This window comes from Brachyistius frenatus, unplaced genomic scaffold (assembly GCF_029030835.1).
Source record: "Brachyistius frenatus isolate BFR_SWC_R1_liver_20210118 unplaced genomic scaffold, ASM2903083v1 Contig_28, whole genome shotgun sequence".
Lineage (NCBI taxonomy): Eukaryota > Metazoa > Chordata > Actinopteri > Embiotocidae > Brachyistius > Brachyistius frenatus.
The window spans coordinates 3047318-3061530 of record NW_027210627.1 but is presented as its reverse complement, the minus strand read 5'-3'; the positions used below and the strand labels follow the sequence as shown (position 1 = coordinate 3061530).

General features: G+C 39.6%; 2 protein-coding genes across 3 annotated transcripts; both read left to right on the top strand.

Moving 5' to 3' along the window:
* The first annotated feature begins 5595 nt into the window (after positions 1-5595).
* On the top strand, positions 5596-6666 carry cxcr2 (chemokine (C-X-C motif) receptor 2). Its single transcript, XM_069698917.1, has one exon. The coding sequence runs from the start codon at positions 5596-5598 to the stop codon at positions 6664-6666; it is 1071 nt and encodes a 356-aa protein (XP_069555018.1).
* Positions 6667-9875: 3209 nt separating this feature from the next.
* Positions 9876-14212, top strand: faima (Fas apoptotic inhibitory molecule a). Of its 2 annotated transcripts, none has more exons than XM_069698926.1 (5): positions 9876-10015; positions 10904-11034; positions 11118-11346; positions 12558-12607; positions 12880-14212. In XM_069698926.1, exons 2-5 carry the CDS (start codon positions 10921-10923, stop codon positions 13027-13029), a joined length of 543 nt encoding a protein of 180 aa, XP_069555027.1. In that variant the 5' UTR covers positions 9876-10015; positions 10904-10920; the 3' UTR covers positions 13030-14212. The 2 variants fall into 2 exon arrangements, with proteins under 2 accessions (XP_069555027.1, XP_069555026.1); XM_069698925.1 differs by having other exon boundaries at positions 10901-11034.
* Position 14213: the final 1 nt, after the last annotated feature.

The window sequence follows — 14213 nt, the reverse complement described above, 5'->3', positions numbered from 1 at the left end:
TGTGGTTTAGGTTTCTGTGACTCATGCTGTGCGTAATATAAACCTAGAAATCTAACCCTAAGCCTCTGGCTTCTAATGTGAAGGGCAAAAGACACACCTTGCATTGAACTGAAAAGAGTTTTGTTTCGTAAGTTTTGTAAGGCTGATCATGCCGTTAAAACAGAAGTTCAGCAGTTTCGTTCCTCCAAAACAGACATTAGTGTGGCACAGCTGTAAAGCCCAAGGAGCAGCAGCACAAAGCAGATAACACAGAATGCACAGAGAGAATACAAGAGCATTTTTTTTTTTTTAATGTTCTCAGTGAGTCAGATGTGAGTCAGATGTGTCAACAAATTTGGCTAATAAGCTTGACTCTGGTTCATACTGTGCTTAAATACAGGTAAGACTAAGTGCTGGCGAGCCTTGTCCACAAGGAAAGACACACCCTTTTGTATTTCTTCCTAAGCCGAGTGCATTTTACTGCCTGTTTACACACACAGTTGCCTTTCTTTTTTTTTTTTTTACAAGCTGTTCTATGTTATTGTGTATCTTTTGTTTTTTTGACTGCATTTCTGGCACCAAGTATGCTCTTTTTACAATCTCCCTGTATAAACCATGTTGATCTCCCTCAAGGTTTGAATGGTTGGATGAGTGGAACACAATGCTCAACTTTTCCCTCATTACTGCATTCATTGTTTTTCAGAGAGAACAATTCTTGAGACAGGGCCAACTTTATATACAAATACCCACAAACTGTCAGAAAACTGTGCAGGTCTGTGGAACCACTATTTTTTATATGAATTCCTGCTTTTCAGTCCAACAATTGCAACTGAACTCAGTACCTTCCTTTGACTTTAAAGCACCAGTATGTAACATTTTCTGAGCAATGGCAACAGCGGCCTCTGTGGCCACAAATGGTAACTGCAGGATTGTAGTGCATTACATTCTTCTGTAGGACTGGGTGCACAAGGGGATAAACCCAACAACAACTCTCAGGGTCACCGTAGCTACGGCTACAATCATCGACTTCAGATTTATGTACATAACCAGCGTTTTGCTAGTAAGAATGAAATTAGACATGGAAAAATGTCTAGATGCGGAAAGACTGCTTAACAAGCAGCAGCTATTTGGGCGTCAAATTAAAAGCACATTTACTGCACTTTAAAATAATCACAAACATGACCATGAAACAGGTTATTGAAAATGGTTGTATTAGTGAGGGAAAGATTTTTTTTTAAAAAAAAGAAAAAGAAAACGAGACATACAACAGCCATACAACGACTGCACTGCACTCAAGCTGCATAGTCTTTCGCCATTTCTCTGTAGTTCCTGTTCAATAAAAAAAGATGAGAAAGAGGGATGTGAGTTTTTGCAGAGTCGAGGCATTAGAAAGAGCTGAGTCAGAGTTTGTAGACTTTAAAGTACTTATGCTTGTCTAAAATGTACTATCTATTACTGGATGTCAAGAATGGTTTATTAACTATAAAATAACAATTTAAAGGCTATATTTAGCTGCACTTTAAAGTCAGATAAAAAAATATAATAAGGCACTAATGGCAATATTGATTGTAGCACTGAATTCCTGAATAAACGCTGCAGCAGGGCTCAAAAGGGAGTTGACACCGTCACAACAGTAGAGATCTTCATTGACAGGGAGTGTACACTTGCTTCTGTTTTAAAATCCAACTTAATCACAATCTAAATACACAAGACCTTTCAGCGGTGTCCACAACCTAATCTCTGGCCATCGAGCTGACAAAAGCAAAAAGCAAACAGAGCAGAATGGATCAACGGGAGGATTGTCTGGGTGGTCCTATTTCAAACAGACATAAAGCAAATAGGTTGCTTTGTGCTGGATTTACTTTTGTGGCGCAACTTTAGATTGAAGTATTAAAAGAGCAAATTCCACAATAATACCTTGTATGGATGTCAGAAGAAAAGGGTTTTTGTAAGCGCTCCCAAGTTATCCCAGCTATCAGGCAAGAAGCCTTATCTACATAAAGCACAAGACATGCACCTACTTTTCAGAACAATCTTTGGGTAACTTTATAAAAGAGCTTGAACTGTATGCTTTAGTTAGGTATAGCATGTGGAGTTGCAGGAGTGGATGACAAGAAAAGACATTTGCTTTTCTGGCCAATCTTTCAGGCTGGAATCTGCTGATTAGAGCAGCATGCGATCCAACAGATGGAAAAACGCAGCAGTCTTTAAATGGATGTGGCAGGGTTATATAAGGAAACCTTTCTGTTTTGTCGGCGTAGTGAGCAGGCTAGAAGGGTGAACTAGGGTCACCAGGACTCACAAGTGAGTGAGCCTTACGGTAGTGATGTCAGAAAACTCAGTATAATGGGAGGTTTCTTGCAAGATAACTCGAAGAATTTTCCTGCTCTTTCATCCAACTTTAAAGCAATTATTTTAAGACCCATCCTTTATATACAAACTTATGATTAAAATGTGATATTCCTTAGTGGCTACGGGTCTGTCTTTAACACTTAAAATCTGTTATTACAGCTACCACTTTGGTAATGTTTCCATGGGTTGACTTTATTGCTTGGTGGAGTAATTGTTGAGCATGTTAAGATTTATTTTGTGAACATTTTTGAACGATGCAAGACATAGTCATGTGAAGAAATAATCGCATGCCATGAAAATTGTTGACTTTTTCAACTGATTTGCACAAGTAAAGACTTCATCATCTTTGAAACAGTGCCAGTTAATATAGGTTATACACTACATATAGAAATCGTGTGGTCTTTTCCATGATTTAGATAAGTAGAAAAAAACTCATACATGAATAAATGTATGTATGTGCACCATATCTGACACATTCAAAGTCAAAAACTTGAAATTGGTGTTACAGCTTAGGTGCCCGTAATTAGAACCTTCTCAAGGAACGACAGGTGAAACATCTTGTATACAAAACTCTGACATGCCAGATCTAGTATTGTATTTGCTGTTGCAGCTCTGTTTGGTGTCATCATGCCAAGATCTAAAAAGCGCTCTAAAACCGTCAAATAAGATATTGTAAATGCCTTAGAGTCTGGTACGTGTTCCAAAAAGATCTCCAAGTTATGTGAACTAAATCATTCCACTGTCAGGAAAATCATCTGTAAGTGGAGTAGATTTGTGATGCGGGTAAATTCTTATAACTGCTTGCGTCAAAGTACATACATTTACAATCAGAGAGAGATTGCACAAATTTGACCTGCATGGGAGATGAGCCAGGATAAAGCCTTTGCTGTCCAAAAAGACCATTAGAGCAAAAACTATACGTTGCCAATGAACATATAGATTAAGAGCAGACCTTTTGGAATAATGTGCTTTGAACAGACGAGTCAAAGATTTGAGAGCGTTTTGGCGACAGTAACTGTAGATGCTGCATACTTGGTGCAGACCAAAGAAAGCTTTTCAGGATAAAAAAGTACAACCTGTGAAGCACGGTGGTGTTAATATTATGGTTTAGGATTAATGCACAGCTTCAGGGACCAATCAGGTTGCAGTTATTGGTACAACTAAGTCTTCAGCATCATATCAAAGAGTTCTTAAAAATAATGTGAGGTCATCTGTCTTTAAAGGGGAAACTGAACCAGAAGTGAACATTTTAACAGGACTTTGACACTCATTTTTGAGCAATGTGCTTAACATTAAGAATGAGGCTGATTTTTAGCAGAAGCTGAGATATCCTAACTTTTAATAGTTGTGAGTAAATCCCGAAAAACACTAAATGTTTTATTATGTAACTCATCAGCCTCCTAAATAACCCACATATTTTGAAAACCCATGCCTCCAGTGTGTCTCAAGCATAAACCCCAAAAACTGTGATGAAATACTCTGTGTAACTTTTTCAGACTTGTCAAAAGTCGCCTGAAGTGCCGCTAAAGCCATTACACAACTGTTCTCTCAGGCTCAATGATGACATAAATTACATTCATGTGTAAAATTGCCTCAAATGTAACAACAAAATGTTGTTTCAGTCCTATTTATTTATTTCAATTTCAAAATGCCAAAACAGGTCAACACTATACACAACACGAAACATCTTCTATGCTCCAACCACACAGATCACAGCTTGTTGCTGCCTCCTACTGGACAAAGTGTCAACAACTGTATCCCATATAAAACATGCAAATAAGAGTATACTGACAGCTTTTCAGAAAACACACTCAACACAATTGTTTGATTTCAGTGGAGGCTCAGCTCAGCATGCCAATTTTTTACAAACTATTTCCTCTTTCTACTGCAGACTACAGATGAAGACTCTGGCACTCTTTGGATTATAGCAGGGTGCATTATTTGTATCATGTATTCTAAATGAAACCATAATATACATACATATATATATGCAATGGGTCAACACAAAATTATAGTTTCCTATGTTGTGCACTCTGCTGTTCAATTTCAAAATTTGGATTATAACACAAAGCTGTTGTGAACCTAAAATTGTAACAACACAGGCCCTTTTTACTCACAAATTTGCTTCAGTTCATAGCTTTGCAAACATTTAGTCAAACCCAACATCCACATGTACAATCAGATGTGAGAATTCAGTGGAAATAACCTGTTGTCAATACTGCTATAGATCTCTTAAGACAGATAACGTCCGTGGTCTGGCCACTTCCCTTAAAAGAATTTGCTAATATAACACCGGTATGCACACACATCACAGAAAGTCTTCAAGCACTCTTTGACAAGTAGCTGTATTACTGTTCAACATTATGCACATCGAGCACATCGGGATGAAGCTACAACTTTTCATTGTTGCTGTCTTAAAGTATTTGGTGCAAACCAGCAAAGCAGAAGGAGAAACACAGGTAAATATCAAATTCAATTTAAAAAAAAAAAATTCTTGTAAATGTGATAAGATGATAACAGACCTACTGATTTGATCTTATTGTCTTTCAGTACATTTGCATGCATGCTATTATGATAAGAGATTGTGTTTTTCAGAGTGAGAACATGGAGAGTTTTAAACAGTTTGTTTGAGGGTCTCAAATTGTTTGAAAAGCAATATTCAGCCTTGGCAGCTAAATTTAAGTTGACACTTACTAAATCTATCTCAAGCTATTTCATACACTGGTTGGGAAAATTGCAGTGGCAATCGAAATTTTGTGTTTTAAAATCGAAACTTTGTGACTTTTTCACCTGAGAGTAAGATGAGAGGATGACACTCACATTCTGACATATCTGCTTTTACACTCATTACTTTGCATATAGTTTAATTGTGTACTTATCATTTTATATTCTTTTAAATCGTAAATCCTTTTTTATCTTTATTATATTGGATTTTTTTTATGTTAACACCAGCACAAAGAGAAATTCCTCGTGCACCTGATACTGAGTCTGAGTCAGTATCAAACTGCCTGCTGGCTACACATACCACATATTTCCCATCAGCAAAATACGTGCACAACATGTGCTCATGTGGTCTCATGTGAAATTCCTACGTTTTTATGTTTTTCTTGTAAGCGAAGATCGATACTTGTAATGCAGATTTAACTATTTTTATGATTTCTTTGAAAGCTATTCTCTTCGTTACTTCGCTGCCTTGGCAGCATTGAATTATGTGTATTAGTACTCGCAAACTTGAATACATTTGTTTTTATTCAGCTGCTGGCCATGCAGGACGGCCAGGATTTTTTCGACGAGGCTTACTTCAATTCAATTTACAACTCGACACTTCCTTCGTATGACGGCAAACAATCGGATTCCTGCGACGTAATTGTCCCTGGATTTAACACCGTGGCCCTGATGGTCATCTACATGATCGTGTTTGTTTTCAGCCTCGTGGGCAACATTGTAGTTGTCTACGTGGTTTGCGTTATGAAGAAAGGTAGAGCCAGCACGGACATCTATTTGATGAACCTGGCGATGGCAGACCTCCTCTTCTGTCTTACCCTCCCGTTCTGGGCGGTTGACGCTCATTTCGGCTGGATCTTTGGCAGCTTCCCGTGCAAAGTCCTTTCCGGCTTCCAGGAGGCCTCGGTGTACAGCGGTGTCTTCCTGCTGGCGTGCATCAGCGTGGACCGATACGTCGCCATTGTGAGAGCGACGCGTGTCCTGCCCTCCCATCACCTGCTGGTGAAAGTGGTCTGCAGTGTTGTGTGGCTGGTGGCCGGATTGCTCGCCTTGCCCGTGGCCATTAAGAGGGAGAGCATCTATGCTGAAGACGTGAAGCTGTTCATTTGCTATGAAAACCTCACGAGCGAAAGCAGCGACCAGTGGCGTGTCAACATGCGTGTCCTGCGGCACACGATGGGCTTTTTCCTGCCTCTGGTGGTGATGACTATCTGCTATTGCTGGACTATCGTGACACTGATTCCCACACGCAATCAACACAAGCATAAAGCCATGCGCGTCATCCTGGCAGTGGTGTTTGCGTTTATTCTGTGCTGGCTGCCTTATAACGTGAGCGTACTGTTTGACACGCTCAAACGAGGAGGAGCATTCAAAGTGAAGACGTGTGAAACTACTTACAGATTGAATGTGGTGCTCCACGTGACCCAGGTGTTGGCCTACATGCACTGTGCAGTGAATCCAGTGCTGTACGCCTTCATCGGGGAGAAGTTCCGCAACGAGCTGCTCTCAGCTCTTTACAAACATGGCGTCATCAGCAAGAGGCTTCTGGTGGCTCACAAGAGGGGCTCCGTCAACAGCAACAGATCAAGAAACACCTCTGTTACAATGTAAATAAGTCCCGATAGATCAATATCTGATGGTCATTTTTATTTGCCCGTTTAACCGGTCAAACGTTAAAAGACCTCACAACTTTTTGAAACTAGAGGACATTTACAACATCCCTCTTTGTAGGTGATGTTGTAAATGTCCTCTGGTATCGGCAAGGCGCGAAGTGAATTTTCGCCCCGCTTTACTCCCATGAGTACAGCTGCTCAAGTTCAATATTTTCGACTCACGCGGACATGAATTTCGCTCCTTTCCACGTCGCTTGGCGAATTCGCGCCAAGCGACGTGGTCTGAAAACACCATAAGAAAATCTGACTAAACTACCATTAAAGGGATTCATTTGATCGTTCAAAATCTGGATCAAGTTTCACATTTATTACTCCGTTACGGCTTTTGTACATTGTCTGATTTTCCTATTTTATTTCAGATAGAGACAAAGATTATCGTCTTTCTTGGAAAGATAAAAACAAAAGAAAGAAAACAAGTATGGTAAATGAATATCTGGAGCCAGCAGTTAGCTCATCTTAGTGTGAAGACAAAAAATGACTTGATTCAAAGGTAACAAAATTCACCTAACATCTCCTCGAAAGGTCACTTATTAAGGTGTTATATCACTTTTGTTTTATCGGTACAACTTTTGTGTAAAAATAACAATTTATGTTCCAAGATATTTCGTGGCTGAGGGCAATAGCTTCCTTTAAGTACTTTAGGAGGATACTACCTCGCAAATTTTCTAGCTGTCTCGCTTTCCCCTTATTTACAGCTGAGCTAACAAGCATTCTAGCCTTTCTTTATGAGTCAAATTATGTCCACATTTCATGCCAATTTTTATATACGTTGTAGACAGAGACCTCTTTACTGAACAGAAGCATGTACGTGTTATACATTTTCTCATCCATATCTTAAAAAGAAAGCGAATTTCCTCAAGCTGAAGTTGGCTATTCTGTAAAAGTATGTTATTGGATAATGTTTCTGAGTAATTAGTGTCATCCTTATTTTGAACTGCCATAAGAAAGAATACCAAGAACGTACGTGGTTCACATGGAAAATGCAATTTTTTTTTAACAGATTAGTCACTTCACAGTTTCAGGTGTTTTTGTTAGTTTTTTCTCGCAATCAGTTCTTTTCATCTTTTAAAGAGGAAGAGGTGGCGAAATCACCTTTCTGTTTTCAAAAAAAAGGACCTTTACTATCTCTGACAAATGACTATCATTTGGGTAACTTCTGGGAAACTGCTGGTGCAGGAAACACAACACTGTACTTCATAATTAATGCTGTAATCTTGAATTGCTACATGTTTTTCATTGGCCAGCAACTTTTGTCTTGCATGATTAATAAAATATATTCTTCCGTTTATCTAAATGTGTACATTGTGTTCATTGATCACGAGTGCTTCTGCATGTGCAGGTGAATGAAATGTGTATGCATCTGATGTCATACCTACTGTATGTGGGTGGCTAAGATTTACTGGTGTAAAGCAGAAGAAGGGAGAATTCTTCACAACTTAACAAGAAATTGTGCAGCAGCCACAATTGCAAAACGAAAAATTAAAGATAAAGGATGTGCATACTGAACACGTGACACACATGTATTGCCTATTGTACTTCCTTCTAAGCAGGAAAAAAAACATGAGGGTGAATTTCTGACGCAAACTGAAACATGATAAAATGTTATTTCATGCTTAGTGTTCTGGTCATCTTCCTGCTAGTGTTTGTGGTTTGGTGATCTGCTAATTTTCTTAGCGACTACGAACCACTATTCACCATGTGCTCCATTGAACATGGCTCACAAGAGCTGACAAATATGCTACAAAGGGGACGGTTATTAAAAGAATCAAATAATCAAAATTCAAAAAGACCAAAACAGAAACAGATTTTTGCGTTTTGTCATTCATATCTTGTAGTAGATGTGAGAGACAATCCCAAGTGCATTCTGGGAAACTGTCCAGGTCCATGCAGGTAGTGAAGCTTTCATGTTGTGCTAAACCACAATACTTACTCTTTGCAAAAAAGAAGCGAGAGATGACTACATAAAAATGTGTAGCGGTCTGCTTTTTTCTCTATAAAAATTAGGAAATAAAAAGGGGAAATACTGTGTTTTTGTAAACATGTCTTACCACGTGTTCTCCTATTTGGTAATTCACTTTCCTCTTGCCCATTTAACAGGTTCATTTTCAGGGGGAAAAATAAAGTGTTTGATGCCAGAGTCAACTCTGTGAAACAGTGCGACAGCTTTAAATCACTCAACTCCCCCTTCAAGTACAATACTGTGTGTCTCTTTTAAAATAGGCTGCTGTATGGTCTTAGATTACATGGTCAGTCCGCTTCCTTTTCAGCTATGAGGCCCTCTGCCAGATGGTGGAGCCAGATCATTTCCTTCATACCATGGCGTTATCAGAAACACTTGGGATTTTATTTAGTAGTTTACAAGAATTAAAGGAAGAAATTACAAATGAAATCCTGGATTTTATATTAAATAAAATGTACTGAAGAACTTAAAGGACCAGCGTGTAGGATTTAGAGGGATCTGACAAAAGAATAATCTAATATTGATAAGTATCTTGTTTTCATTTGTGTACAATGGAACTAAAAATCTTTCTGTTTTCCTCATCATGGAACAAGCCTTTTTTTATGTTGGGTCTTCTTCCACAGAGCGCACCATGTTGCACCTCCATGTTTCTATTTTAGCCTAGAACTGACCAACCTAACGCTGACTCTACTGGGCCAAATGTGTTTTTTTGGTGAGTTATCCTACTCGTTTAAAAGGGAGGAGTGAAAGCAGAGGTCTTCATTTGGTTGCAATCTGCAACCTCACCACTAGATGGTACTAAATCCCACACACAATCTTTTGAAGTAACCTACATTTTTATATGGAAATTGACCTAAACGTTGTACATGTTTTAAGATGTTTGTAAACTCTACTTCGCATACTAATTTGTATCTGATATGTTTTTTCCACAATGGGGAACATTTAATTAGCTTGTAGAAATCCTTAAAAATGACTTCTGACCTTTCTCACCCATTAAGAAATTGAGAATCTGTTAATGTGCAACAACAACAACAACAAACAAAAAAAAGTTTACCCCGATGGACATGATATGTCTGATTAGCCTACCTTTCAAGCTCCCACGTGTAAACTGAACTGGACCTTAGATTTCCATCCTCCCACCAGGGTGGGCGGGGACAAGGCTGCGCGTAGGGCGACGTCACGTTACCGTGGTAACAGCATAGTCACCACTCGTCCGTCGGCTCTCTCTCTCTCTCTTGCAAACCAGCTGTGAGTAAACTGCGTTAAAGTGGCCCGCTGATCATTTGTTAACCGCGGAGGCTCGACGGATTGCTTCAGGGCCATTCAGGTAATCCCGCTGTATAATGGATGGATGATAATCCTGAGCTGTTTGAGGGTTATCCTCTTAGAGCAGAGAAGGTAACGTTAGCGGTAGGAGCTACCGAGAGTTACCATCAGGCATATGGCGGATCTCTGCTTCCGCTTTCTCTTCAAAATAAAACACCGGTTTAGCGAACAAATCAATACCTGTCTACGGAAACAACTATTTTAATGCCTTTGAACGACTGTTACAGTAAAAGGAGTGATACCGAAGACAGAAACATCTTAAAACACTGTAAAAAAATATAAATCTTTGAAGTCTATGAATTGTATGTATGGAAGAAAGTAACATAAATATACTGTTATGAAAAATAAAAATCCATAACTTTCTTATATAAATATGTTTCCTACCATAGTAGATGAATAATAATAATAATAATAATAATAATAAAAAAAAACAACGTAAAGGTTCAATAATCGGTACATACTGTTTTGGTTAATGTGGTTAACCAGTGTTTGTTTGAGTAGTTTATTAGAAACCATTAATTAGAAGAAGTTCAAACATCGCTGGCTTTTAAGTTTGAAAGAGATCCACCGCCACCGGAAGTCAAAATACGAGAAACAGCGACAACTTACTGTGTCCTCTTTACCCATGTTTCATCACGATTTGACGGGTTGTTCGTGCTTTAACGTGAAACTCTTGAATCACAGCAGCGCGTGTTGCCGCAAACGCACTTAAACCCACGCAGGGAAAAATATAAACACGTCCCACCTCCCCTCTACTCCTCTTTATCCCGAGCTCATTGTCAGCCCGGTTTGCAAGCTGACGTGAGGAAAAACAAGCGTCCCGCCATGCGGTAGTTTTAGTTTCCTCCCATTTTAAAGCTCGGGTCGGTTTGTTGTTCGTCTCCAGCAGGTTCCGAAGAAGTCGCGATGTCCAACGATCTCGCCGGTGTGTGGGAGGTGGCCCTGAGCGACGGAGTCCACAGGATAGAGTTTGAACACGGCACGACCACGGGGAAGAGGGTGATCTACGTAGATGGAAAGGTATGTGTGAGAGGAGGAGGAGGAGGAGGAGGAGGAAGGGGAGAGAGGAGACTGTTTTCTGATGTTTAAACTGCGCTTTACAGGAGGTACTGAGACGGGAATGGATGTTCAAACTGGTGGGGAAGGAGACGTTCAGCGTGGGCAGCTCAGACACCAAAGCAACCATCAACATCGACGCGATCAGTGGCTTCGCCTACGAGTACACCTTGGAGATCAACGGGAAGAGCTTGAAGAAGTACATGGAAAACAGGTCAAAGGTCACCAGCACCTGGGTGCTCAACTTGGATGGCACCGACTGCAGAGTTGTTCTCGGTAAGCTCATCTGCGGGGTTTTTGTTTGTTTCCAGTCTTTTCCATTAGTTGTTCGGTCATTAAAATGTCAGACAATGTTAAAAAGAAAGAAAGAAAGAAAGAAAAAAAAGTCAACCGGTGTTCCCCGAAGCTTAAAGTGAAGTCTTGTTTGGTTTCCGATCAATGGTCCACAACCAAAAGATATTACATTTATCGTGGAAATTGAATATATATACATGTAACAAGGTGGAATTAAGAGCATTTAAAAAAGTTTTTCCATTGAAATAAATGACTCGAATTAATCAATTGTCACAATAATACATTTAACTGTTGATCAGGTGCGTTCAGTCACTCGTCAATATAAATGACAAAGCTGTATTCTGAGTTGATTTACATAAGAGCGTGTGCCGGTTACTTTAAATTGGAATATGCATTAATATTTCATCTCTGGGTTTATGTGTTCATTCGTTTAATCAATTTCCATGGATATTGCATTGACGTAGAGCGTGTGATTTACGCCCCTCAAGCCTCCTGCACATATAATGCTGGAGCGGAGGCTAAGCTCTTTACCTGCTTAACCCCCCACCCCCGCCATCTTCAGCCACCTTTGTCATCTGGACAAGCTAATCCTCCTTGAAATTGCACAGCTTACTGTTGATCAGGTGGCATACTCCCCACAGCATGCAAAGCACATCCGAAATACTGGACATCGTTTGCAGTTCAAATTTATATAAGTCAGCAGTAAAAAAGAACAGGATATGTAATGGGAAATTCAGTTTAAGATGTCCAGAGCGTTTCAATTTAACTGGTGGGAATAGTGTGTTTATTATTTCTTATAAACACAACATTTTCTATTTAAAGACTTGGTTTTTCTAAGAACTTATTCTTAAGATATTGTTGTTGTTGTTGTTTTAACTTTCAACTTTGCATTACATGCCATATTATTATTTGTGCACTGTATTTAAAAAAAATAAAAATTTCATAGTGTATATCGAAAGAGGGTGGATATTCCTTATAGAGTTTCTGTTTTTAGGAGCTCTAGTCAAACAGGAAGGATGCCAGGTTAATGGGACAATGGACCAGATATCTGTCTGAGCGTTGTTGCCTTGCTTTGTCCCACTTTAGGATCAAACGGCAACTGTTAGCTGGCAGTCGTAGCGCATACGTTTTATCGGCTAACGGTTTTAAAATATGTTGATTAATTGATTCCGTGTCTGTTTCCTTTATTTCAGAGAAAGACACTATGGACGTGTGGTGTAACGGGCAAAAGATTGACACTGCGGTGAGAATAATACCAGTAACTGATTTGTTAGGCGATAAAGGATGCGTCGCTGAATTTAAGAATGTACCGCGTGCCACATGTGGTAAGTCCATGAAAAAAAAAACCACAGCTGCAGCAGTTTTGAATAACTCCTAAAGTCATAAACCAAAGCATCATATACGCTCAAATTAAAAGAAAAGATCCCGTGGCGGAACATCTTCCGCAAATAGAGCTGAAAATATGAAACGGGAGAATTGTTTATTTATTTTATTTATTTTTATTTGCGCCTGCAGGGGGAGTTTGTGGACGACGGCACGGAGACGCATTTCTCGCTCGGAGACCACAACTGCTGCGTAAAAGCTGTGAGCAGCGGCAAGAGGCGGGACGGGATCATTCACACGCTGCTCGTCGATGGCACAGTGATCGCCGAATGCACAGAGTGAGTGCCTGCGTGTGTTTGCATTTGTATGAAAGCAGAGGTTTGAGTTTTTTTTTTTTTTTTTTTGTGACTTCGTCTCTGTAAAGCTGAATGAGTGAGTGGAGTTGAAAAAAAAAAAGTGTAATGAATTGTAAAGCTGTTGGGAGTCTGGGACCAACTGACGGATATATATATACGTGGGCCTCGGTGTGCAGATAGCCACAATTCACAGGGTATACAAGCCATATACTGGTGAAGGTTTCCTTGTAATTAATCCAGTAACAGTCGAAGGCAGGAAACCTGGTACTTTGTACTGATACAAATACCGCCAATCTCTGCTATTATCAGTACCGAAGTCCAGATGTGCCACAATTATCTCACTCAACCAGTTCACTCGGGCAGCTGCAGGTGAACACGTGCTGCCGCAGATGTCATAATGGTGCAAACCACCACCCGCTTCACAACGCAACCCTCCCCGGTAACCCGCAGACTTGTCCCCCGTGCTCTTCATGCCGGCTGTCTTGTATTTTCCAATATTGCGCAGTAGGAGGTTAAAGTACCAAAAGTACAAGATTGCTCCTCGAATGTAGCGTCGTGCTCCTCGTTTAGTCCTACGTTGACGTGTCAAGTGGTCTTTGTTTCATCGGTCAAACCAGTGTGATGTTATTAGCTTTAAGTAGACAGCTGTACAACATTCGAGGATGAATTGTCTACAATGTAGTGCTTCGACACCGGTTTCATAGACAATCATTTAGATGTGTCAATATTGCCAGCAATAAATAATGTACGCATCACTTTCTGACAGCCAGGCGTACCTTTGGAGACTTCCTGTTTGTCCGAAGAGATGTGCTGTCGATTCATTGGTCGTTCGTGTTTATGAAATGGCCAGATATTGTGCTCATAAGCTAAACACTTTTTTGTGAAGTCGTAGTTACAAATTAAACATTTAATGTGCCTGAAATATTTGTATAGAGAGAGGCATTAACTATTTATTGGGCACTGGCAAAATGCAGTGAAAACTTGCTTTTCCCACAGACACGAGTTTGAACCCTTGAAGTCCAAACTGGTGTTATTATATTACTTAAAATATGAGGGACTTCCTTTTATGTCTTTCATGTCCTGTATAAAAGCTATAAGTTTATACATGTATTTTATTTTGTAAATGGAAAATTGTATTTAACTTGATTAAATCCATGTAGATGATCATGT